The sequence below is a fragment of the Oncorhynchus nerka genome, linkage group LG24 (assembly GCF_034236695.1).
Source record: "Oncorhynchus nerka isolate Pitt River linkage group LG24, Oner_Uvic_2.0, whole genome shotgun sequence".
Lineage (NCBI taxonomy): Eukaryota > Metazoa > Chordata > Actinopteri > Salmoniformes > Salmonidae > Oncorhynchus > Oncorhynchus nerka.
Window position 1 is genome coordinate 24,414,865 of NC_088419.1, and position 27,618 is coordinate 24,442,482.

The window sequence follows — 27,618 nt, forward strand, 5'->3', positions numbered from 1 at the left end:
TCGATAAGAGACATTACTGTGCAGCCGTATTCATCGACCTGGCCTAGGCTTTCGACTCTGTCAATCACCACATTCTTATTGGCCGACTCGACAGCCTTGGCTTCTCAAATGATTGCCTCGCCTGGTTTACCAACTACTTCTCTGATAGAGTTCAGTGTGTCAAATCGGTGGGCCTGTTGTCCGGACCTCTGGCAGTCTATGGGGGTTCCACAGGGTTCAATCCTCGGGCCGACTCTCTTCTCTGTATACATCAATGATGTCGCTCTTGCTGCTGGTGATTCTCTGGTACACCTCTACGCAGACGACACCATTCTGTATACTTCTGGCCCCTCTTTGGACACGGTGTTAACTAACCTCCAGATGAGCTTCAATGCCATACAACTCTCCTTCCATGGCCTCCAACTGCTCTTAAACGCAGGGAAAACTAAATGCATGCTATTCAACCGATCACTGCCCGCACCTGCTCGCCTGTCTAGCATCACTACTCTGGACAGCTTTGACTTAGAATACCTGGACAACTACAAATACCTAGGTGTCTGGTTAGACTGTAAACTCTCCTTCCAGACTCACATTAAGCATCTCCAATCCAAAATTAAATCTAGAATTGGCTTCCTTATATCGCAACAAAACATTTTAAATGTACCTTTATTTAACCAGGCAAGTCAGTTAAGAACACATTCTTATTTTCAATGACGTCCTAGGAACAGTGGGTTAACTGCCTGTTCAGGGGTAGAACGACAGACTTGTACCTTGTCAGCTCGGGGGTTTGAACTCGCAACCTTCCGGTTACTAGTCCAACGCTCTAACCACTAGGCTACCCTGCATCCTTCACTCATGCTGCCAAACATACCCTCGTAAAACTGACCATCCTACCGATCCTCGACTTCGGTGATGTCATCTATAAAATAGCCTCAAACACTCTACTCAACAAACTGGATGCAGTCTTTCACAGTGCCATTCGTTTAGTCACCAAAGCCCCATACACTACCCACCATTGCGACCTGTACGCTCTCGTTGGTTGGCCCTCGCTTCATACGCGTCGCCAAACCCACTGGCTACAGGTTATCTACAAGTCTCTGCTAGATAAAGCCCTGCCTTATCTCAACTCACTGGTCACCATAGCAGCACCCACTCGTAGCACGCGCTCCAGCAGGTATATCTCACTGGTCACCCAAAAAAGCCAATTCCTCCTTTGGTCGTCTTTCCTTCCAGTTCTCTGCTGCCAATGACTGGAACGAACTGCAAAAATCTCTGAAGCTGGAGACTCATATCTCCCTCACTAGCTTTAAGCACCAGCTGTCAGAGCAGCTCACAGATCACTGCACCTGTACATAGCCCATCTATCTACCTACCTCATCCCCATACAGTATTTATTTATTTATCTTGCTCCTTTCGACCCCAGTATCTCTACTTGCACATTCATCTTCTGCACATCTACCATTCCAGTGTTTAATTGCTATATTGTAATTACTTCGCCACCATGGCCTATTTATTGCCTTAACTCCCTTATCTTACCTCATTTGCACTCACTGTATATAGACTTTTTGTTTTCTTTTGTTCTACTGTATTATTGACTATGTTTTGTTTATTCCATGTGTAACTCTGTGTTGTTGTATGTGTTGAATTGCTATGCTTTATCTTGGCCAGTTCGAAGTTGCAAATGAGAACTTGTTCTCAACTAGCCTACCTGGTTAAATAAAGATGAAATTAAAATGAATAAAATAAAAACGTGAGGAAAGGAGAAGGGACTCAACAATGAACATTGTGAAACAAAAACAGAGAAACAGACTGACCAATGCACACCTGGATTGCCTCACAAGGACAGCAACAACAGACTATACATTTAGAATGAATTCTGTCAAGGAGCAGAAGGGATCCAACTACTGAGGTAACCCTTAATATGGGTCTTATACATTTGATGTAGCCTATTTGATGTGTGTCTGTATACTGTACATACAGTGTCTTCGTAAACGTTTTCCATATTTTGTTACGTTAGTCTTACTCTAAAATTGAGTAAATCTTAAACAAATCCTCAATCTACACACAGTACCCCATAATTACAAAGCGAAAACAGGTTTTTCAAATTTCTTGCAAATGTATACTTTTTCTATACAGATACCTTCTTTACATAAGTATTCAGATCCTTTACTATGAGACTCGAAATTGCACTCAGGTGCATCCTGTTTCCATGGATCATCCTTGATGTTTCTACAATTTGATTGGAGTCCACCTTTGGTTAATTCAATTGATTGAACATTATTTGGAAAGGCACACACCTGCCTATATAAGGTCCCACAGTTGACAGTGCATGTCAGAACAAAAACTAAGCCATGAGATCAAAGGAATTGTCCGTAGAGCTCTGAGACAGGATTGTGTCGAGGCACAGATCTGGGGAAGGGTAGCAAAAACTTTCTGTAGCATTGACAATCCCCAAGAACACAGTGGCTTACATCATTCTTAAATGGAAAAAGTTTCGAACCACAAAGACTCTTCCTACAGCTGGCCCCCAGGCCAAACTGAGCAACCAATGAAGAAGGGCCATGGTCAGGGAGGTGAACAAGAACCCGATGGTCACTCTGACAGAGCTGTAGAGTTCCTCAGTAGAGATGGGAAAACCTTCCAGAAGGACAACCATCTCTGCGGCACTCCACCAATCAGGCCTTTATGGTAGAGTGGTCAGACAGAAGCCACTCCTCAGTAAAGGCACATGGTAGCCAGCTTGGAGTTTGCCAATATGCACCTAAAGGACTGTCAGACTATGAGAAGCAAGATTCTCTGGTCTGATGAAACCAAGATTGAACTCTTTGGCCTGAATGCCAAGCGTCACGTCTGTTCGAATCCTGGCACCATCCCTATGGTGAAGCACCACCATGCAGCACTGTGCTGTGGGGATGTTTTTCAGAGGCAGGGACTGTGAAACTAGTCAGGATCGAGGCAAAGATGAACGTAGAAAAGTACAGAGAGATCTTTGATGAACCTGCTCCAGTGTACTCAGGACCTCAGACTTGGGTGAAAGTTCACCTTCCAAAAGGACAATGACCCTAAGCACACAGCCAAGACAACACTTGCGTGTCTTCGGAGCAAGTCTCTGAATGTCCTTGAGTGGCCCAGCCAGACTTGAACACTATCTAACATCCCTGGAGAGACCTGAAAATAGCTGTGCAGCAACGCTCCCTATCCAACCTGACAGAGCTTGAGAGGATCTGTAAAGAAGAATGGGAGAATCTCCCCAAATATAGGTGTGCCAAGCTTGTAGCATCATACCCAAGAAGACGATGCTGTAATCGCTGCCAAAGGTGCTTCAACAAAGTACTGAGTAAAGGGTCTGAATACTTATATAAATGTGATTTCAGTTTTTTTAAACCTGTTTTTGCTTGTAATTATGGGTATTGTGTGTGGATTGAGGTGGAAAAACAATAAGCCTGTAACATAACAAAATGTAGAAAAAGTCAAGGGGTCTGAATACTTTCCAAATGCAGTGCTGTGAGAAAGTATTTGCCCCCTTACTGATTTTCTTTATGTTATCAGATCTTAAAGCAAAACCTAATATTAGATAAAGGGAACCTGAGATAACAAATAACAAAATAAATATATACTTAAATTAATTATAAAATAAAAGTTATGCAACACCCAATGCCCCTGTGTGAAAAAGTAATTGCTCCCTTACACTCAATAACTAGTTGTGCCACATTCAGCTGCAATGACAGCAACCAAATGTTTCCTGTAGTTGTTGATCTGTCTCTCACATCACTGTGGAGGAATTTTGGCCCACCTTTGCATGCAGAACTGCTTAAACTCAGTGACATTTGTGGGTTTTCAAGCATGAACTGCTCTTTCAAGTCTTGCCACAACATCTCAAATGGGATTAGGTCTGGACTTTGACTAGGCCATTCTAAAACTTGAAATGTGTTGCTTTTTAACCATTTTCATGTAGATTTGATTGTGTGTTTTGGATCATCGTCTTGGTGCATGACCCAGCTGTGCTTCAGCTTCAGCTCATAGACGGATGGCCTGACATTATCCTGTAGAATTCTCTGATTCAGAGCAAAATTCATGGTTCCTTCTATTAAGACAAGTCTTCCAGGTCCCGAGGCAGCAAAGCGTCCCCAAACCATCACATTACCACCACCATGCTTGACCATTGGTATGAGGTTCTTACTGTGGAATGCAGTGTTTGATTTTCGTCAGACATAATGGGACTAATCTCATCTAAAAAGTTGACGCAAGTTTGCCAAAAAGCACCTGGAAGACTCTTCGAAGAATGCTCTATGGACAGATGAGTCAAAAGTCTAACTTTCTGGACTGTGGACATATTTAAAAGAGATCTTAAAACATATTTTTAGCTTTGCTTTTCCCTAGGATAGTTTTTAGTTATTCAGTTTGTCATTCTTTTGTTTTGTATCTTAGGTTTGTGGTGTGGTAAATATTTCAGCTTTTATTTTCATTGTTTTGTTATTTTTTCCAGTAAAGCAAAGTGCATTGCCTTCCATGTCTGAAATGTGCTGTATAAATTAAGCTTAAACATAGCAGACCCGCGCTAGATCTGACGTGACTTATTTTTCTACAGTGAAAGGCATACTTGTTCTACATAATGTTTTATTTGAACGTTCCACAACGTTGTACCCTCCTGAACACATCCCAGGACTTACTGATGAATGCCTTGATGCCCAGGGACTCTTATCTCCATGTAGACCAGCAGAGGGCTGTAGTTCTCCACCAGGACTGGGGCCAGGGCAATGCTGTACTTGGTGTGGGCAAACCTGATCACTCGCGTGGCGATGCTGTTGATGAAGCTGGAGTGAAATTAGACAGGACATTTAGTCTGATTTTTTTAAATGATTGAGTATTTGCTTACCTTTTTTTAAACGGCTTTGATCACTAAATTGTCAGAATACTGCATATGCAACTGTTGGTTTTTGCAGAAAACAGCTAAATGTTCAAGGCATTATTGGCTTAGAAATTGCAGATGGCTTTTTATTGTAAAATCAATAAGCACTGAATCCTCTGCAAAGCCACCAGAGCGTATTTTTCATGACTTAAAGAAGAGCCCACTCATCTCTGTAAAAATAGCTTTTAGGTTGAAATGGATATATGTTGTTTAAACTCATCACCACCACCACCTTCTTTCCTCATTTCTAAATGGCAACTAACAGCAGGGAAAATACAACCGTGATCAACAAGAGAGGGAGGAAGACGTCACGCTTCAACATGCTCATCTGTTTTTTTGTGATGTAGCACAGAGAAATGTCATTTCTTACACACTGGGCTACACTGAACTGATTTAGGTGAAATGACGACAACGTTTACATGTTATGTTTAGATATAAACTCATTATTTAAACCTCATTCCGTTTTAAACAGGACAGTATTAATGTGAATAAATTGACATGGCATGTCATTAAAAAAAAACACGACAAGGATTATTTTTACCACAGCATTTCAACCAGGGTATTTTTTTTAACTTCATTTAAAACATCATAGGACGCCTCCTCAAGTCTTCCTGTAAGCCTCTCGTAGGCTGAGGATATTCCATTTTTACTTCAATAATCCCTATTAAGAGCTCTAACTACACTGACCACAAATAAATGCAACATGCAACAATTTTACTGAGTTACAGTTCATGTAAGGAAATCAGTGAATTGAAATAAATGCATTAGGCCCTAATCTATGGATTTCACATGACTGGGAATACAGATATTCATCTCAAAAGGAGAAATGCTCACTAACGGGGATGTAAACAAATTTCTGCACAAAATTTGAGGGGAACACGCTTTTTGTTCGTATGGAACATTTCTGGGATATTTTATTTCAGCTCAAAAAACATGGGACCAACACTTTACATGTTGCGTTTATATTTTTGTAAATTAAGTAAGATCTTACGACGCCGAACTGCAGTCAGGTCAATACCCTGGTGAGGACAATGGTCACGCAGATGACCTTCCCTGAGACGGTTTCTGACCGTTTATGCAGAAATTATTTGGTTGTGCAAACCCAAAGCTTTTACTCAGCTCTCCGAGTGGCTGGTCTCAGACAATCCCGCAGGTGAAGAAGTCCGATGTGGAGGTCCTGGACCGGCCTGGTTACACATGGTCTGCAGTTGAACCTACTGTCAAATTCTCTAAAACGACGTCGGAGGCGGCTTATGGAAACAGCTCTAGTGAACTCGGTCTCAACCTTTAAGTCTTTACTGAAGACTCATCTCTTCAGTGGGTCATATGATTGAGTGTAGTCTGGCCCAGGAGTGGGAAGGTGAACGGAAAGGCTCTGGAGCAACGAACCGCCCTTGCTGTCTCTGCCTGGCCGGTTCCCCTCTTTCCACTGGGATTCTCTGCCTCTAACCCTATTACGGGGGCTGAGTCATTGGCTTACTGGGGCTCTCTCATGCCATCCCTGGAGGGGGTGCGTCACCTGAGTGGGTTGATTCACTGTTGTGGTCATCCTGTCTGGGTTAGCGCCCCCCCCTTGGGTTGTGCCGTGGCGGAGATCTTTGTGGGCTATACTCAGCCTTGTCTCAGGATGGTAAGTTGGTGGTTGAAGATATCCCTCTAGTGGTGTGGGGGCTGTGCTTTGGCAAAGTGGGTGGGGTTATATCCTTCCTGTTTGGCCCTGTCCGGGGGTGTCCTCGGATGGGGCCACAGTGTCTCCTGACCCCTCCTGTCTCAGCCTCCAGTATTTATGCTGCAGTAGTTTATGTGTCGGGGGGCTGGGGTCAGTTTGTTATATCTGGAGTACTTCTCCTGTCCTATTCGGTGTCCTGTGTGAATCTAAGTGTGCGTTCTCTAATTCTCTCCTTCTCTCTTTCTTTCTCTCTCGGAGGACCTGAGCCCTAGGACCATGCCCCAGGACTACCTGACATGATGACTCCTTGCTGTCCCCAGTCCACCTGGCCATGCTGCTGTTCTAGTTTCAACTGACCTGAGCCCTAGGACCATGCCCCAGGACTACCTGACATGATGACTCCTTGCTGTCCCCAGTCCACCTGGCCATGCTGCTGTTCCAGTTTCAACTGACCTGAGCCCTAGGACCATGCCCCAGGACTACCTGACATGATGACTCCTTGCTGTCCCCAGTCCACCTGGCCATGCTGCTGCTCCAGTTTCAACTTCCACCTGACTGTGCTGCTGCTCCAGTTTCAACTGTTCTGCCTTATTATTATTCGACCATGCTGGTCATTTATGAACATTTGAACATCTTGGCCATGTTCTGTTATAATCTCCACCCGGCACAGCCAGAAGAGGACTGGCCACCCCACATAGCCTGGTTCCTCTCTAGGTTTCTTCCTAGGTTTTGGCCTTTCTAGGGAGTTTTTCCTAGCCACCGTGCTTCTACACCTGCATTGCTTGCTGTTTGGGGTTTTAGGCTGGGTTTCTGTACAGCACTTTGAGATATCAGCTGATGTACGAAGGGCTATATAAATAAATTTGATTTGATTTGATTTTGGACATTTCTGCAGTCAGCATGCCAATTGCACACTCCCTCAACTTGAGACATCTGTGGCATTGTGTTGTGTGACAAAACTGCACATTTTAGTGTCCTTTTATTGTCCCCAGCACAAGGCGCACCTGTGTAATGATCATGCTGTTTAATCAGGTTCTTGATATGCCACACCTGTCAGGTGGATGGGTTATCTTGGCAAAGGAGAAAATCTCGCTAACAAGGATGTAAACAAATTTGTGCATAACATTTTTGAGAAATATGCTTTTTGTGCATATGGAATATCTGTGGGATCTTCTATTTCAGCTAATGAAACATGGGACCAACATTTTACATGTTGCGTTTATTTTTGTTCAGTGTAAATGAATCATTACTGTTTATGTTGCTGTATTATCCTGTGAGCAGAACAGTAGTAGTGGTTGTAGGGACAATATGTCACACCCACACCCTGGCCTATTTTGTGTTTTCTTTATTATTTTGGTTAGGCCAGGGTGTGACATGGGTGATTTATGTGTCTTGTCTTGTCTAGGGGTTTATTAGATTTATGGGGTTGTGTTTAGTAGAGTTGTCTAGGAAAGTCTATGGTTGCCTGGAGTGGTTCTCAATCAGAGGCAGGTGTTTATCGTTGTCTCTGATTGGGAACCATATTTAGGCAGCCATATTCTTTGGGTATTTTGTGGGTGGTTGTCTCCTGTGTCAGTGTTTGTACAACATGGGACTGTTTCGGGTTTTCAGGGTTCTTGTTTTTGTAGTTTATTCATGTATAGTTTTTCTTATAAAACAAAAAACCATGAATTATAACCACGCTGTGTTTTGGTCCTCCTCTCCTTTGATGGAAGAATCCCGTTACACAATATAGATATTTGGTATCTGTATCTATCTCTATGGTAAGTATAGCTCACCTCATCCTGGTGTGGACAGTGAGAGTCCAGGGGATTCATGGGTAGTGGTGTGATGGAGCCTGATGTGATACAGTTGGTGCCAGGTAAGGTTATGTGCATGTTGCCATAGAGAGTCTCCACCAGCATGTCCATGGGCAGAGTGAAGCACTCTGAGTTAGTGGAGTAGGCATTACACCGCAAGGCGATTTTATAATCCGTCATCCCCAGGGACTTGTTCCTCAGGCTCTGCTGGAGAAACCTAAACACACAAGGACAGGTAGAGTTCAATATGAGGCAAGTCTTTTAAATGCAATTGAATCACAGATTTGAGATGTTGCTTTTATCTCAAACTCAAGGGATCAAAAATCATGCATCTGTGAGTTACACTACACGTTGGTGACCACTGACCACTAATACTTTTAGACTGACTGCCTGAAGCCTTCTGCATGCTTCGGGTTCAGCTGGCGCCTACCGAACGAGTGTGCTCGCATACTCCCTTTAAAAAACTTTAGCTTGAAAAACAATAACAAAATGTGGCACGCCATAGCCAGCATACTTCCTGAAAATAGTCATAATTAATCAAGAAATCTCATTCATTGACGTTTTGTCGATCTTAATCGCACAATTTTACATTAAGATGTTTGTTGCAGAATTTCTCAAGTTAAAAATTGTGCATGAAAATGATTCATCTCTCGCTGAATGACAAAGACTTAATTGAAGAATCCATTCTGTTGACCAATCACCAGCGAAGGCGCGTAGACTTCGGCCACAGACTACCGACTTCAGGTTGTCTTGAGAATTTTTTTTTTTTTTTGGTGTGCACTAACAGCCGGAAATACCCTTGCCGAAGACCAAAATGTCATCATATTGTATGCATGAACTGTTTCGGATGGGAAGCATGTGGACACCTTACATGTAAGTGTATCCATCTGAGCTTCCTAGTAGACCGCATGACGGATAAGAGCTGGTATTAAGGGCCTATTGTTCTATAAGGTGGAGACAGTCTCTTACTCATGGTGCAACTTGAGGGAGTGGGAAATCTGGCGTGGGTCGACTGGGGCTTGCTGATGTCCGGCACCGGGATGCACTGTCGAAATACACACATCACAATGTCTTTAGCAATACCAATAAATCGTCCTCAATAAATCCTAAATTCATAACAATGTCTTGTAAACAAAGTAGACACCAAGTAAATAGCCTTAGAACTGGACTAATATAATGCATTATTATCTCATTGAAACCGTTACTCATTCGTTCACAATTTGCTGTATCATTGGTCAAAAGCTAATAAATAACCACTTAGCTCCGGGATAAGCTGTACGAGTCAACCATGAGTGTGTGTGTGTTAGTACACAGATTCAGTATTTGCATGCTAATGCAAGATTTGGCTGGGAGTTAATTGATGGAGCTGTGGCTGCAGATGCCTTAATTGCGTCCCCTTGGATACGGCAGCTCCAGATGTAGTTAGGCTCAATGTGGAGGATCCTGGTTCCTGCAGGGCTGCTCAGACAGATGGAGGAAACTGAAATAACAGGCCCTCAGAGCTCTGATGGCAGCACAGTCTCTTCTTACTTGAGCTACCACACAGATACACAGGGGGCAATGCTACTGTATAGTCCTACTCCATGATCTCCCCTCTAGATGCAGTGAGCATGCTAACCTTTACACCGGTAGACATACACATACCAGGGGAGAATGACTGGCCTTTCTCATTGAAGCCACGGAAGTTCAAGGTGGTACTGCAGGCCTAGTTTGCAGAAAACAGGATCCCCCCATTATTAGGAATGGAAAAATTGCAATCTTTGTGTCACAAAAATATTTTTTTTCAAGAAAATAATTTATTCTAATACACCAGATGTATGACCTTGAACCGATAACTTTATAAATCACACACAGAAGAAGGAAGGACAATTTAGTTGTTCATGGCAGCCTGCATTACCCCGGTCGGCCTTCAGCTTGAGTTACTCAATGAGAGTGGGCAGCACCGAGCTAGCCTGCAACGTCACTTCCTGGAGTAGCTCAATCTGCTATGTTATGTCTCCATCTTAATAATATTTTATTTATTTTTTTGGTACTCGTTCTCCTTTTTCTCCCCAATTGGTAGTTGGACAGGACAACAGTCTTGTCCCATCGCTGCAACTCCTCTACGGACTCGGAGAGGTGAAGGTCGAGAGCCATGCGTCCTCCAAAACACAACCCTGCAAAGTCACATTGCATGCTTAACGCGGAAGTCAGTCGCACCAATGTGTTGGAGGAAACACCGTCCAGCTGGCGACAGAAGTCAGCTTGCAGGCGCCGGCCCGCCACAAGGAGTTGCTAGAGGACAACAGGACAAGGACATCCCGACCGGCCAAACCCTCCCCTAACCCGGACAACGCTGGGACAATTGTGTGCCGCCTCATAGGTCTCCCGGTCATGGCTGGCTGTGACACAGCCTGGGATCAAACCAGGGTTTGTAGTGATGCCTCAAGCACTGCGATGCAGTGCCTTAGACCTCTGCACCACTCGGGAGGCTGATATCTTAACCAACTTTATTTGGCTTCAGTGCGCTGAGTCACATAGGGACGGATGTAGTCACGTGACCCATGGCTTTGTCCATTCATATATACAGTCATTGACACGCACACCTCTTTCTCTGGGTAGAGCAGGTCGAACAGCTTCATGACAGGGAGGAAGTCTGCCTGGGCGTTCTTCTGAGTGCTGCCAGAGATTAACTGGAGGACCCATATCAGGTGGTCTCTGCCTTTGATCAGGCCTCGGCCAGCCAGCTGAGGAGCAACACACACATTTTAGACATGGTCTGTCTTACGGTCTCTGTCTCACACACTAACTGTGTGGAACAGAAGTGCTTATTCATCCGCTAATGATAAAAATTAAGCAAGAACAAGTGTTAAAGATAATAGGACAATTGACTGTGTCCACATCTATAAGTGTGTTTCTGTTCCAATCAACACCATCCCACCTTCTGGTGAAACGAGAGCACCATGTGTGGGAAGCTTCGAACTGGAAGAGCACAAAGAAAATAAGCTGGCTGGAGAGGTGCTGCCACAGGAGCTGGCTGGTGCTGCCGTGGTAAAACTGCGCCTACGTCTCAGAGCGCTCCATGGTGTACACCACCAGGTACACCAGCTGGTCCTCGATTACCGGATGTGTGGGGGGAGGGCCCAGAGAGAGCGATGTCAGCGAGGGGTCTAAATGTCAATACAGGGAATTCGCTTGACGTTGGGTGGGGGGGTTCCAACACTGACCTGCACTTCCCCAAAACAAGTGAGATCAGCCACTAGTGGATTCAGAAATATAGTTCATTTAAAAAAAGGTGGCACTTGACTGGCCTCATTGACTGCTTCATTCTAGTTCCCTCTCACTCCAAACACTGTCTCACACCAACATCACTAAAGTCACTTGGCCCAAATGGGAGTCTCAGAAAAGTTGGTTACAACAGAACACACACAAAAAAATAGAGCATGACATGAAAACACCACTGCCAAAGAAAGCCCTGATCCCAGAGAAGCTGGACTATATCACCAGATTGGTCACTTTTGCAATCAAATAATTCATAAGCATGTACTTGTATATTTAATACATTTGCAAAAATGTCTAAACCTGTCTGATGTGTAGGCAATTTGCAGACTATTCCGATTAGAATGGCAACTGTTGAAACCATACAATTTGTGAATGAAATGAACTACAACTTCTGTTTAAGAACACACGTTTTATCAAATAAAACCTCAATACAAATGTTGTATTGTCACATTTACCAGATGGGTGCAGTAAAATGTGATGTTTTACTGGGTCAGTCATAGTATTACTGTGCTGTGCCCCTGGAGCAAATTAGGGTTAAATGCCTTGCTCAAAGGCAAATCAACAGATTTTTCACGGTGTCGGCTCGGGTATTCGAACCAGAGATGTTTCGGTTACTGGTCTAACGGCTAGGCTACCTGCCGCCCTACATCACCTCGGCGTAATGAATACACCCCAGGTTAGTTGACAAATCTGTGGCGTGTTTTTCATTAGCCAAGGAGTAACTCAGACTATGGAAGTGGTGGAAAAACTACCCAATTGTCATCCTTGGGTAAAAGTTAAGATGCCTTCATAGAAAATGACAAGTAAAAGTGAGTCACCCAGAAAAATCCTACTTTAGTAAAATGTCAACTCATTTGGTTTTAATACTTAATTATCAAAAGTAAATGTAATGGCAAAAATATACTGCCCAAGAACAGCCCTTAGCCGTGGTATATAGGCCATATACCACTTCCCCGCGTGCTTTATTGCTTAAATATACTCTGGAGCTGGGTTTCCGTGAAATCGCCATGTTTCAACGATGAAAAGTAACATTACGAAATCATTTCAGAAATCGCAAAAGCACTTTGCTCGGAGCATGGATTGTCGTTGGATGCAACGGCCACGGAATTTATAAACTGTACTGTCTTTGCTAAGGCAAATATTTGTATAACTGTCATCTGTAGTTTTTATACAGTTAACCGGACGTTTGTACAGCCTTAAAAACAAACCGATGTGGCACAATCAAAAGTAAATTGTTCCACATCTGTAGAGTAATTTAATCTTAATATAAAAAATACGATCTACGGTTCAATGAGACCAGTGACGTTTCTGAAATGGAAATATGAATGAGACCGCTGCATTTAATGTCTCGTCCAGTTAAAATTAATTAAACGTACTTTTTCATAATGTAAAACATCAAGAGCTTCAAATCGAGTGATGCCATTGGTGCTCTTTTGACAATCTGTTAAATTATTCACATCAGTCAAACCAGTCTTCAATCAGGCAATCAAGTACATTAATGACTGCACTACCGCCTCAAGAATGTTGTGGGCCTGACAAACGGTTAATGTTATGGTGCCCCACAAACTAAAGTTATTACAAACGTTTACACAGATCTTGTAGAATCTTCTATAAAACATTTAATTATCATATAACAATTCACAGAAGTTATCAAAACCTTTGTTACCCAGTCAGAATAGACCAGTGATTTAATTAGGCAATAATTGTAGGGTTAATGTGTGCTTTACAACCGGCGTGATGAGAACTCGATCCGGTGGAATACGACGATACAGAGCGCTTACTTCAAAGAGCGCTCTGTAAATCACGCCCCAGTGGGCAACGGTAGGCATGTTGGACTGGGACACGTTTCAATATGATAAGTATCTAATTTTACAATGCGTCCGTCTTGGTTCGGTGTAGCCTAGTTATGCTCATATATTTGAGACCAGTGTATGCATTGAATAATACATTCATAAATGGCAAAAAGGACAATCAAATAAAGAAATTAATCTTAAGAAACAAGTTTTTGAAGTGTCTGTCCTAAATCTAGGAGAGACTTTTAACTCATATTTATGTGCAAATGTTCTGCCTGACTGGTGCTCTTTACCTGAACTGTTAGGATTTTCTTGTGATCACAACTACTTATTTTGCTCAAATAAAGATAGAATTCAATTGTTTTCTTTGAAAAGATGGGCCTGGCTGAGAAAAGTACATTGCTCTTTCTGTCTAAGTGTGGGGCTGTTTACCGCAATTTTCTGTGTTATTTGGTTAACAATAAAACAACTTATTTTACTCAACTCAAGATTAAATGAAATGGTATTTCTTTGAAAACATAGGCCTGGCTGAAATGAAAAATACATTAAGGGGATGGGACCCACAGAGACTGATTATCTGTCTGTGTGTCTCTTTATTTACAATGCTGGCTGCCATGGCTAACACACGCAGGACATTGAATGCTACCGGAATTGAATCAGACAGGGTAACATAAACAGGCCTACAGTGACACATAGAGGTCAAACGGGTGTGCGTGTGTTAGTCAGATTATCCAGTGTCCACAGCAACACTTGATTGTTCTCTACCCCAGTGCATGTGGTGTGTACTATAGTTTTTTTAGCCATTCTCTCACTAACAAACTTTTATTTTTCTCCGTCTCTCTTTCCGGAGGGGCTGAGGCACTTGGACCGTGACTGAGGACACCCTGGCCTGACACCTGGATGTGCCTGGCCCAATCCCTCCTGGCTCCCTTCTACATGCTTCCTGCCTGTTACTTTAAAGTCCATAATTAACTTATACAGCTCTGGATCCAATGTCTTACCCACTACTGTAACAACTTGTGTCAATTATTTGCTAGTTTATATAACACCTTTTTAAAATATTTTTTTTACTAATGATTCAAAGGTGTGTGACCATTAACTTTGGCTGCATGTCCATTTAACAATGGCGTAAAGTAGCTCAAGCTAATGCTTATACCAATCCATTAGGCGAGGGATGGATAATTGGTATGCAGCCATTGATTTTTAGGTGGCTTCATCAACAGATGGAATGTCTCCCAAATGGCACCATTTTCCCAATACACAGTGCACTAATTTTGACCTGGGTTCATAGGGCTCTTTGCCTGTATAATGCATTAATTTAACAATGAGATTAATTAGTTGCATTGCATCTGTGTCTGGTGTTGTTGCCATTCAGGCTCATCTAGCCTTGGTATGGAATACCTGATAACTAACAAAATACCTCAGCCATAGGAAATCATTAGGGAAAGAAGTCACACTTCCAGTTTTCTATTTGACTGCTGTAATACAAAGATATAGGCCGTATAAAAGCATACATTCAAGACCCTATGGTCAGATCGCTTTTCACAAAGTCGTCATGGTAACAGGCAGGTAGGAGGTAGAGTGTGGCCAGCTTGGATTGGGCCAGGCATGTTGAGGTATCAGGCCAGGGTGTCCTCAGTCACGGTCCCAGAGCCTCAGGCCCTCCGGAAGGGGAGACAGAGAAAATATGAGTGTTAGTGAGAGCATGCACTGGAGGTAGAGAATAGTCAATAGTGTTGCTGTGGAACCTGGATGATCTAACTAGCACACACCTGTTCGACCTCGCTGTGATACTGTAGGCCTACTTATGTTACTTTTCTGAGTCAATTCAGGTAGCATTCAATGTCCTGCGTTTGTGTTAACCATGGCAGCCAGCATGGTAAATGAAGAGATGTGCAGGAAGATAATCAGCCTGTGTGTCTGTGGATCCTTTCCCTTTAATGCATTTTTCATGTCAGCCAGGCCCTCCTTTTCAAAGAAACAACATTAATTTAAATCTCTAGTTATGTAAAATAAGGTGTTTATTGCTTCAGTCCTTGTTTCATTTTCACTTCTTCTTACCTGGTAAATAACCAACAATCATTGATCACCTTAAGGAGAATAAGGTGAGAAAACAGTTAATGTCAGCCAGGCCCATCTCTTCAAAGAAACACCATTTATTTTCATTCTCTAGTAAAATAGGTAGTTTTGTTCTGGTCACGAGATAATCCAGAAAATTGTTGTAATCGGCGCCACACTCAGGCAGAAAACTGAATCTTCTTTTCTCAGCCAAGCCTATTTTTCAAAGAAAAATGATTTCTCTATTTGAGCCCAATAAGTAGTTTTGTTGTGATCACATGAACATCCTAACAATGCAGGTAGGCTAAAGAGTGCCACCGTCAAGCTGTAAAATTTGAATGTTCTATCAAAATGTGAACAATTAGTTTCCCTGCCTGATATGGCTGCTACTTAGAAATACATGACATTCACTGCTATAAATACATCTCTGTGTGAAAAGGTGTCCTCTGATCTGTTTTGTCATAAACTCAATGTGTTCTGAACACTGCTGGTAACCAGATGCTCCCAATAATTTAAGTAGCCTAGTAAACAATGCCCCCCTCTGGTATGTTCTATTGCAAACTGTCTAGGACTCGTTGTTTACCCGTTTACTACTCAAATACACTCAAATATATTTGACTTATCAGGTCAAAGACGAAATTAACTGCAGTGCATTGTTCTCAAATAGCCTATATTATCATAACTAGGCTACACAGAACCACCCATTCTCCGCCGTTTCTCATAAAATTAGATATTTTATCGTATTAAAACCTATGGAAAGGGGAGACTCTTACGAACACGATGGTGTTCTCCGTTTTACTCTTCGACCCAGGGAATTTGTCTGAAGGTAACAGGTGTACCGAAAATCTCCCCCGACATAATTCTCCCTCCCTTTGGGTGGACACGCACACACTCAATTCTTCATTGCTGCGATTTGCTAGTTGAGATTTCTGCTTTTCACCCCGTTGTCAGTTTTCACTGATCTTAGTAGCAGAATGCATTTTTTATTTGTGTCCTTCAAGGAAGCTGTCAATCCCTCCTCTATGTTTAATATAACACACACACATTCATTATTAATTTCGGTTGCCTATCCTGAAGTGAAGTTTGTTCTCTAGCAAGTATTTGACTCTGATGTGTGCCACAAAAAGTATTTGACCCTACTGACAAAATTAAGGAAAATATAAGGAGGGGGAGGTTTCGGCAAGGCCAGTTTCTTGCGTGTCACAGTCCAACATGCCTAGCTCTGCCCACTGGGGCGTGGCTTACGGAGCGTTATCTCACCATACCCAGCCAAAGTTGTTCCGACGTTAACAGACCCGTGTTCACTAAATTCCTCCCTGCTTACTGTAAATAACTCCGCCCATTTCACGTGGGTATTGACTCCTACGCTACCTGACCAAGGTAAAGTAAAGCAAATAGCAACATAAAAGACACTGAAGGAGATCCTCGAACGGAATAATTTACTGTAGCCGATTGGTTGAAATGTCCATGAGCTTAATAGTATATATTTGTTTTACCAATACTACGGCAAAGAATGATGAAATATCTCTTGATTATTTATCTATGGACGCCAGGTAGGCTTCGTTTTCATTGGCTGCGTCTCATAATTAGTAATTACAAGGAAAATGTTTACTATTGTAGTATCTAGTGCAGTTTACATCTTATCCCATATTGAACTGGCAAGTTTAAATATGTCTTAATCTCAATATTTTGCTAATATTATTTTCCGTCAAGCTATAGGAATAGTTCAGCTGTCATTGTTCAGCTGTTGTAGATCAATTTGGAGGATATATGTTGTATATAATTTAAGATTCCCATCAATAATAATAAAATGAAAAACGTTTACCCCCCACACCCAGTCATTTATGGCATAATGCTGTGCCATAAGGATACAAACATATTTTCAGAACATTTATTAAGTGAAATATAGTAGAAACAAATATTAATTTAAAAAATACAAGTTGGACATAAACTAGTAATTTTCACTGCCTCTCAAACCTGATTCTGGGGTCTATTCTTCTTTGCTGTCACTGTCCTTAAGCTCACTGTCCTCACTATCAGAGGGTATGATCCTAACTGCTCAATTGCTTGTCAATGTCAGTGGATATGTTGGCAAAAACATTGACCAAGGCCATCTTTTAACATCATGTTAAAAGGGTAGTTAGGGTACCCTGAAAAGTACCCTAACTACACAACGTTGCCCTGAGGCAACAAAATAAAAATTTTGGGAATATATATAAAAACAAAATATGTTCAAAACCAATCAAATATGCTTCTTTATAAATTCCTACACAAGTACATGTGAAATGTGTTGTTTTACAGGGTCAGCCAATAGTAGTACAGCGCCTATGGTGCAAATCAGGGTTCAAGGGAACATCGACACATGTTTCACCTTGTCGGCTCAGGTATTGAAACCAGTGACTTTTCAGTTACTGGCCCAGTACTCTAACTGCTAGGCTACCTTTCACCCTATGGGGGGTGTGAGGGGCAAAAAGGTTTTCTGTTGCCTCAGGGCAACGATGTGCAGTAGATGGTTAAAAATGCATTTTAAGCATGCTTAACCAATGTAATCATTTTGTGTCATTTTAAAACTCGCCCAAACACACCTTCAGCTGTAGCCAACTGCAACACGTATGTGGGTGGCATTTACTTTGGTTTACTTTGGTTTTCACTCCCTCTACTGTATTTTCTACCTACCTTATATAGTATGTGCTATATCGAAAAAATATATAGTTACAGAGTTGAGTAGTGACATATATAACACTTAATGCTTTGTTGAGGCATTGATCACAACAAAAAGTATGTTGGCAAAGCTTACAGAAAAACAAACAAGCATTTATGATGCAATAAATAGGGTTAATATGGTTAATATAATCATGAGAGGTCCTTGAAAGACATGTTCCACTGAGCACGTGGTATTCTGAAACACACAGGAAACAAATGTGGTCTCGTGCAGTCGGGAAAATAAGCGTTTCTTTGTGAGGGCTTATGAAATATCTTATCTCTCAACCTTAATCACATCAACATCCTGTTGTTGTTCTATACAATGTTTCTCTTCAACTAGAACTTTAAGACATTCTACATTATGTTAAGGAAAAAGGATGTCATTTCATTCTCTTAATAATCTTATTTCATTTTAGAATTGTTTAGTGATGCTCTCTATAAAGTGTAAAGTGTCTCAAGTTGACAATTCGTAATGCCCTTGGCAGTTGATCATCTACTGTCTGCTGTTTCTCCTTTCTTAGTTGTCTCACATGGGTCCAGTGTAGGATGTCCTGAAGGAGTTCATTTTAACTCTGTGAACCTGAGGAACATTGCAAAGTGGCATCATGGGAAAGACACACCAAATGACACACATTACACAGTGGAGTATGCAATGTAAGGACACTTTTATACATTTCCATAATCTTGGTACCCAGAACCAAATCAGCTCCTCAATTTTGTCACGAGAGACTATTTCCATTAACTAGTTAAGCAATAAGGGCCGAGGGGGTGTGGTATATAGCCAATATACCACGGCTAAGGGCTGTTCTTACGCATGACACAACGCGGAGTGCCTGTATACAACCCTTAGCTGTGGTATATTGGCAATAAACAACAAACATGGAGGTGCCTTATTGCTATTATAAACTGGTCACCAACGTAATTAGAGCAGTATAAATAAAAGTTTTGCCATACCCGTGGTATACGGTCTGATATGCCACAGCTTTCAGACAATCAGCATTCAGGGCTCGAACCACCCAGTTTATAATTGTAAATAAATACCCATGATCCATGGATTTAAGGAAACATCTCATGATGTGTTTATTTGTCGTCTCCTAGTTATGGTGACAGAATGGATAGTGGGGCGACACAGGTGCGCTGGAGGGTGAAGAACCAGTGCAGAGACATCCCTCAGACCCGGTGTGATCTATCCAATGAGACCACTGACCTGGATGAAGGCTACTTTGCCAGAGTCAAGGCTGTGGGCACAAACCTATCCTCCAAATGGGCATTCACGGAAAAGAGGTTTGACCCCAAAGCTGACAGTAAGTTGAGATCCTCTTCAAATATAATTTTCCTTATCTATGAATTAGGAGCGATAGCGAACCACTTCAAAATAAAATCAGAGAAGGATATGAAATGTTTATCCTCCCCAACAGCAACCTTTGGACCACCACTTGTAAAACTTGTGGTGAAGGAGAATAGTGTTACTGTCAAGCTGAAGGGTCCAATGAGATGGAAGACTGGAAACATGACAAAAGAGTACTCCTTGTTGAAAATATACCCTCAGATGACATACAACCTCTCTGTGTACGACAACAGAAGCAACAAAACGGTTGGTGTTATGTTGGTTACTGTAACACTATGTAAATAATTAAATGACATAATATGTAGGACTCCCTATAGGGACTTTAATCAGTGCAAATTGCTGCATTAATATATTATAATAAACAATTCTATATTTTTATATCATCGTAATTATTTTATAATGCAGATTTTTTACGAGTGTTAGTTCTATTTTGTGTATTTTAACTTTCTGTATTCATTTTGTCTTTTAGCATCACTTCACTGTGGAAAACAGATCCTTTGAATATGGGTTGCTTGCCTATGAAACCCAGTATTGTTTCTCTGCTAATTCCCAGGTCCTGTCACTTCCTATACCTTGGCATGCCTCTGAATGGCAGTGCCTAACAACCCCAAAGGGTAAAATAAGACTAGAGTTAATTCAATGGCCTAGTGTGCAGTGTTTTTGAAAATGTTTATTACATGCATGGATATCTGTCAGGATTAACCTGCCCAACAGGTTTTGGTAAATCGCAAAAGCATTCCAAGAATTGTTCTCTCTACCGGTAAATGTGACAGGAGACTTTAGGTGTTTCCCAGAGTGTATTTTCTCTTCCTGGTAGAGAAGGAATTTTGTTGAATTCGAAGGTGTGTGTGTGTGTGTGTATGTTCTCAGCTGTAACCTATAGACTTTTCTCTTCCTATGATGACTGTACACTGTATAGATCTCTTATTTGATCTCGACCCTACCACTCTGTCTTTACAGATCCCTTCTACGATCAGCTGCTACTGATGCTGATGGGAGCCGTTGTACCATCAGTTATCTGCCTTTTCATGCTGATCCTGGCCGGATGCCTTTTCTACCACTTTGTCTGTGGTAATAAACAGAAAAGTCCTCCTTTCCTGGTAAGAATAATATGAGACTAATAGAAGCCTTCAACAATGGCTACGAAGTGCAATTTACTAAGATGTCACCCTTTTTGCTCTTACAGGAAATATTGGACCTTCAGAACCCACCGCAGACTTTCTGTCCTGAGCATACTGTGACAGTGAATGTGGTACTGGTCAACATTGCCAAGCCCATGGAGTTGATAACCATAAAGCCTAACAACATCCCTGCCCTGATCCACCAAACAGAGTGGGAGCTCGAACTACCCTACACTTCCCAGCAAGCCCCTGGCATAGAACCTCCAAAGGAGGGATCATGCGAAGATGAATTCGGTGAGGCCCAACCAGAACCTCTAGACTATGGCTTCGTTGGAGCGGCCCCAGAGATGCCAGAAGTAAGAGAAAGTGAGGCATCTGACATTGAGAAAACCCGGCCCCTGCGTCTCAGCCAGGTCAACCCGTACATAGCACAGAGATGTGCACCAGGTTCACAGGAGCCTGTGGAGAATGTTTTGACTGGGATGTGTTTAGACATGGACCCCAAGACAGGGCTCTTTAGAATGCCACTGCTGTCTGATATAAAGCTGGGGGTGGAGAGCACAAGTTACAAAGAGCCTGATCAGATGGGTCCCTACGCACCACAGCACGTCTCTGTCAGAGAGACCACTGAGGTGGACCTGTGGGGAGACAAAGCTGAAGGGCCCCAAAGTTACCCCTCAGACTACGGCTTCGTGGGAGCAGCCCCAAAGCAGCAGATGGTGCCAACAAAGTACCCGACGCGGTCTAACAGAAGGGATAATCAGCCCCTGCTGCTAGCCCAGGTCAACCTGTACAGAAGCCAGAGGCAAGCTCTGTTTCCACAGGAGTCTGAGGAAGAGGATGGATTAGGTGGTGGTAACTGTGTTGACTGGAGCCCTACAACAGGGATCCTCCAGATGCCTTTGCTCTCCAAGCCTATTCCAGAAGTGGAGGGAGCGAGGAAGGACAGGGAGTCAGAGCAGTTGGAGATCTTACCCAGTGTGTTAGTGAGGCAATCCTCAGAGGAGAGTGAGGGTGAGAGTGACCTGACTAAACTACAGAATGTCTGGAGTCTACAGATCAACATGGAGGACTAACCTATTAGACAGTTAACCTATTGGACACTTAACCTATCAGACAGTTAACCTATTGGACACTTAACCTATCAGACAGTTAACCTATTGGACACTTAACCTATCGGACAGTTAACCTATTGGGCACTTAACCTATCGGACAGTTAACCTATTGGACACGTAACCTATCAGACAGTTAACCTATTGGACACGTAACCTATCAGACAGTTAACCTATTGGACACACATTATCACAGCAAAAAAGTTTGTTTACCGTATGTGGGAGAATAATTCAGATTTCTGTTTGTACCATTTGATTCAGTTGCCAAATCAAATGAAGGACATCTTTTTAACTAATCCAAAATGCTTGGTGAATGCTTCAGCAATGTGATTGTAACTAATTTATTTTTGAGGTTTTGTTTACTTTGTACCTTTTATCCATACTTTTCTACTAACTTATCATGATTGATGAATTGCCAGATAGCTTTTTTTGTACAATTTAATTCAAAGTTTATATGAAGGCACATGCAATGCCACTTTACCTCATGATGATTAACAAGCAGGGGGAGTGTTGCTGTAAAGGTTTATAACCACACACTAAACTATGAAGACAATGCAAATAAAGGATGTATACAGTACCTTTTGGACACACCTACTCATTCAAGGGTTTTTCTTTATTTTGTCAATTTTCTATATTGTAGAAAAACAGTGAAGACATCAAAACTATGCAATAACACATAGGGAATCTTGTAGTAACCAAAAAAATGTTAATCAAGATATATTTTAGATTCTTCAAAGTAGCCACCCTTTGCCTTGATGACAGCTTTGCATTCTCTCAACCCGTTTCATGAGGAATGCTTTTCCAACAGTCTTGAAGGAGGTCCCACATATGCTGAGCACTTGTTGGCTGCTTTTCCTTAACTCTGCGGTCCAACTCATCCCAAACTATCTCAATTGGGTTGAGGTTGGGTGATTGTGGAAGCCAGGTCATCTGATGCAGCACTCCATCACTCTCCTTGTTCAAATAGCCCTTTCACAGCCTGGAGGTGTGTTTTGGGTCATTGTCCTGTTGAAAAACAAATGATAGTCCCACTAAGCACAAACCAGATGGGATGGCCTATTGCGGCAGAATGCTGTGGTAGCTATGCTGGTTAAGTGTGCCTTGAATTCTAAATAAATCACAGACAGTGTCACCAGAAAAGCTCCATCACACCTCCTCCATGCTTCATGGTGGGAACCACAAGTGCGGAGATAATTAGTTCACCAACTCCCAAAAACACGGTACCAAAAACCAAGAATTTGGAGTCATCAGAATAAAGGACAGATTTCCACCACTCTAATTTCCAATGCTCCTGTTTCTTGGCCCAAGCAGGTCTATACTTCTTATTGGTGCCCTTTAGTAGTGGTTTCTTTGCAGCAATTTGACCATGAAGACCTGATTCCCACAGTCTCCACTGAACAGTTGATGTGGAGCTGTGTCTGTTACTTGAACTCTGTGAAGCATTTATTTGGGCTGCGATTTCTGAGGCTGGTAACTCTAATGAACTTATCCTCTGCAGCAGAAGTAACTCTGGGTCTTCCTTTCCTGTGGTGGTCCACATGAGAGCCAATTTCATTATAGCGCTTGATGGTTTTTGCGACTGCGCTTGAAGAAATGTTCAAAGTTCTTGACATTTTCCGCAATGACTGACCTTCATGTCTTAAAGTAATAATGGAATGTCATTTCTCTTTGCTTATTTGAGCTGTTCTTGCCATAATATTGACTTGGTTTTTACCAAATAAGGCTATCTTCTGTATACCACCCATACCTTGTCACAACACAACTGATTGGCTCAAACGCATTAAGAAGGAAATATATTCCACTAATTTACTTTTAACAAGGCACACCTGTTAATTGAAATGTAAGTGACTAACTCATGAAGCTGGTTGAGAGAATGCCAAGAGTGTGCAAAGCTGTCATCAAGGCAAAGGGTGGCTATTATGAAGCGTCTGAAATATAGAATATATATTGATTTGTTTAACACTTTTTTGGTTACTACATGATTCCATATGTGTTATTACTTAGTTTTGATGTCTTCAATATTATTCTACAAGGTAGAAAATAGTAAAAATAAAGAAAAACCCTTGAATGAATAGGTGTGTCCAAACTTTTGACTGGTACTGTATATCTGTTATTTCCTTAAACACTTTACACGTTGATGTCATTGGTGCCTTTTATTATACTTAGCACATTGAGGCAATATTGACTTTACAATGTTACCTGACTTTTAAAAGCACCAATGACCAAAAGCATGTTTATTCACTTTTTTCTACTTCATATTTTGGTGGGTATGTGAGTGTGACTGTGTGTGCTTGCGTGCGTGTGTGAACTGGATAACTGTTAACAGTTGACTTTCACATGGACTGTGGATATTTATTCTCATGATCACCTCTTTGAAGAAGTCTACCATTTAGAACATGAACTGAGGGACCTTTTGTTTTTGTTTGTTTCAAAAAGGAAGTGAGTCATTTATGTCACGAAAAGGCATCTACAAAGGTTAAAAAAATATCTGCCTGTGTTTGACATTTATCATCATTCCTTATAAACAGATTTGTCTTTATACTGCAGAATGTGAGCTTTATTGTAATCTCTTTAAAGGACAGAACTAGTCTGTTCCAGATAAATGATTGTACACCCTGATAACTCCTGCTTCCATCTGCAGGCTTGTTAGTGGTTAATTATAAAATTATCATATAACAACATATAATATTACATTGTGTAGGGCATCACACACACTACTAGTCATGATTCAATGCTGAAAACGACCGTCCATGTGGCATAAAACTGTTTGGTAATAACAGTCCATGCTCTGACCAATACCTGAGGAGGTGACGAAGCTGTCTATGGAATCTCCATGTATTCTAATCTTCACTGAGTAGGGAGGGAGTGAGGAAATAGACTTAAGAATACATTGTGGTTATGAAATATCTTGTCATCTGTTCTTAAGAATAAAAGATGCAGTTACTGTAGATTTGGAACATGGTGTAAATCAACTGTGTGCTTTTATCTGTGTGTTCAAACAAGGGTTTACAACCATTATATGAGAAGACCAGTGACTTTTACACCATACAGCACTGAGTGTGCACAAAAGCAATGCAATTGTTGTTCTTAATTAAGAAATCAACAATGATGTAGGCCTACAATATATTGTAAAGTACACCAGGGGAGGCTGCTGAGGGGAGGGCGGCTCATAATAATGGCTGGAACGGAGTAATGGAATGGCATCAAACACATGAAAACCATGTGTTTGATGTATTTGATACCATTCCACTGATTCCGCTCCAGCCATTACCACGAGCCCGTCCTCCCCAATTAAAGTGCAACCAACCACCTGTGTTGTACACAGTATCAAAAAACATAGAACAGACTGCCAGAAGCATAATGTTGGTTCATTGTGAAGCATAACACAAGCGAGCTATTCTCTTTTATGATGAAAGCTTTTGAAAAGAGGAACTGAAGAAAAGGAAATGCACCAATCAGGATTCAGAAAAGAGGAGCTAAGTGGATGTTAGTATTTTATTCTCATGATTCAGACATTCTTGAAAATTGAACAGATTAAATATGAAAGATCTCTCAAGACTTTTTACATGTATTTTTATTTTTATTTCACCTTTATTTAACCAGGTAGGTTAGTTGAGAATAAGTTCTCATATACAACTGGCGACCTGGCCAAGATAAAGCACAACAGTTCAAGACTTCAAGACAGAGTTTTTTAAATAAAAAAATACATGCAGGCCTACTGTACACATCAGTGACCTCAATCTGTTTCTCACAAGTGAAACCAGAACTTCATATCTTATATCATAAAAACAGAATCATAGGTACACTAGATGGGGCCCTTTTCCTATAACAGCACATCTGCAGTCTATCTGTCTGTACTGACTGTGAATTGGAAGATATGGATTTGGAAGGTGCACTTCTGAGAGACAGTTTCCTGCTCTGAACAAATGTGATAGCTCAAGGCAAGCTTATCTCACTTCTCTTTGAGCATTCCTTTTATTTAGGCAAAAAACATAATTATGCTTCTTAAAGAAAAACCTAGGAAGTTCCAATTTAGCTGATTTAGCAAAGCTCTGCTGTATTTAAATCTCGTAAGCCTGGCAAATGTGGATATGCAGCACTACACAGAGTGAAGACAGCTCAAACCTGTAAGCTGTGTTTCCATGTGGTTCACGCACTGCAAACACCATCAAAATAAAGTCCTCACACTCTGTCACACTCTCCCTCAGTCACTGAGTTCTCTCCCTCCTCTCACAGCCAGCCTCACTCTTTTGAGGAAGACGAAGGAGTGCTTGCCTGTTTAAGTCATATTGCTTATTTTGCACAAATGAGGGGTGAGTGGGGTGATATTGAACACAGTGCTGAGACAAGACATATATTCTGCTCAATTACCTTGCACAGCTGAGGAGACAACTGCGGTAATGGCCAGGAAAGCCTTCAGCTAATCTTCCCACTCCAAGCTTCAAAATCTGTCATCCTCCCAGCCAGAGCCATGGGGTAATATACAGCTCTGAGCTGGAGCTATCACACTATCGCTCCAAAACCTTTTCATTATCGGGAAGTAGGTTTTATGGTTGGTGAATGATCATATCAGAAATTCATGATTGTGCTCCTCTGTAAAGGAAATCCATATTTGCAGCAGAACTGGGTAATAGACAGCTATGGACCAAGCAAAGTTTAATGCTGATGGATTATCTGTAGGCCAGAAGACGAGAGCTTGGGACTATTAAAAACAAAAATATTATGTTTTAAGTGAGAATAGGCATTGGTCTGAAGCAGAAAAATAAAGGAAATTCACAATCACCAGAATGCCTATTCCACCCATGCTGTACCAAGATTTTCCAGCACACAACTTTGACCTACTACTGTAGCTATGTTGGTATTGTACTTCAAACTATGTATAGGCAGGTTGCTTAGGATGCAAACCTTCTCAAACAGCCTAGTTGGCACGAACCTGATCATAGAGAGCCTTTTATTTCTTTATTTTGGTTAGGTCGGGGTGTGACTAGGAGGGTGTTCCTATCTAGGTTGTTTATTTCTATGTTGGCCTGGTATGGTTCCCAATCAGAGGCAGCTGTTTATCGTTGTCTCTGATTGGGGATCATATTTAGGCAGCATTTCCCCACTGTGTTTTGTGGGATCTTGTTTTTGTGTAGTTGCCTGTGAGCACTCCAGAACGTCACGCTTCAGTTATTCTTTATTGTTTCTGTGCGTTTCATTAAATAAACATGTGAAACCCATATTGTGCTGTGCTTTGGTCTGAGTATGCTTATGACGATCGTGACAGAAGATCCCACCACAACAGGACCAAGCAGCGTGCCCAGGAGGAGAAGGTATCCTGGGCTTGGGAGGAGATTTTACATTTACATTTAAGTCATTTAGCAGACGCTCTTATCCAGAGCGACTTACAAATTGGTGCTTTCACCTTATGACATCCAGTGGAACAGCCACTTTACAATAGTGCATCTAAATCTTTTAAGGGGGGGGTGAGAAGGATTACTTTATCCTATCCTAGGTATTCCTTAAAGAGGTGGGGTTTCAGGTGTCTCCGGAAGGTGGTGATTGACTCCGCTGTCCTGGCGTCGTGAGGGAGTTTGTTCCACCATTGGGGGGCCAGAGCAGCGAACAGTTTTGACTGGGCTGAGCGGGAACTGTACTTCCTCAGTGGTAGGGAGGCGAGCAGGCCAGAGGTGGATGAACGCAGTGCCCTTGTTTGGGTGTAGGGCCTGATCAGAGCCTGGAGGTACTGAGGTGCCGTTCCCCTCACAGCTCCGTAGGCAAGCACCATGGTCTTGTAGCGTATGCGAGCTTCAACTGGAAGCCAGTGGAGAGAGCGGAGGAGCGGGGTGACGTGAGAGAACTTGGGAAGGTTGAACACCAGACGGGC

At 42.0% G+C, this 27,618-nt stretch overlaps 1 protein-coding gene and 1 pseudogene across 1 annotated transcript; one reads left to right on the forward strand and one right to left on the reverse strand.

Annotated features, from left to right (window-relative positions):
* LOC115107470 (mediator of RNA polymerase II transcription subunit 23-like) overlaps positions 1-16,326 on the reverse strand; it is a 62,531-nt pseudogene extending 46,205 nt beyond the window's left edge.
* Positions 16,327-16,854: 528 nt separating this feature from the next.
* On the forward strand, positions 16,855-24,724 carry LOC115107709 (uncharacterized). The gene is made up of 7 exons (XM_029631260.2): positions 16,855-17,021; positions 18,693-18,825; positions 19,270-19,475; positions 19,590-19,765; positions 19,989-20,133; positions 20,480-20,619; positions 20,706-24,724. Exons 1-7 carry the CDS (start codon positions 16,982-16,984, stop codon positions 21,714-21,716), a joined length of 1,851 nt encoding a protein of 616 aa, XP_029487120.1. The 5' UTR covers positions 16,855-16,981; the 3' UTR covers positions 21,717-24,724.
* Positions 24,725-27,618: the final 2,894 nt, after the last annotated feature.

What these genes read in the sequence shown, in the direction of transcription:
- LOC115107709 (XM_029631260.2), top strand. Translation starts at nt 16,982, where the DNA reads ATGATGAAATATCTCTTGATTATTTATCTATGGACGCCAG. An exon ending in TATTTATCTATGGACGCCAG is followed by an intron (nt 17,022 to 18,692) that starts GTAGGCTTCGTT and finishes CTCCTTTCTTAG; the next exon opens with TTGTCTCACATGGGTCCAGT. An exon ending in TACACAGTGGAGTATGCAAT is followed by an intron (nt 18,826 to 19,269) that starts GTAAGGACACTT and finishes GTCGTCTCCTAG; the next exon opens with TTATGGTGACAGAATGGATA.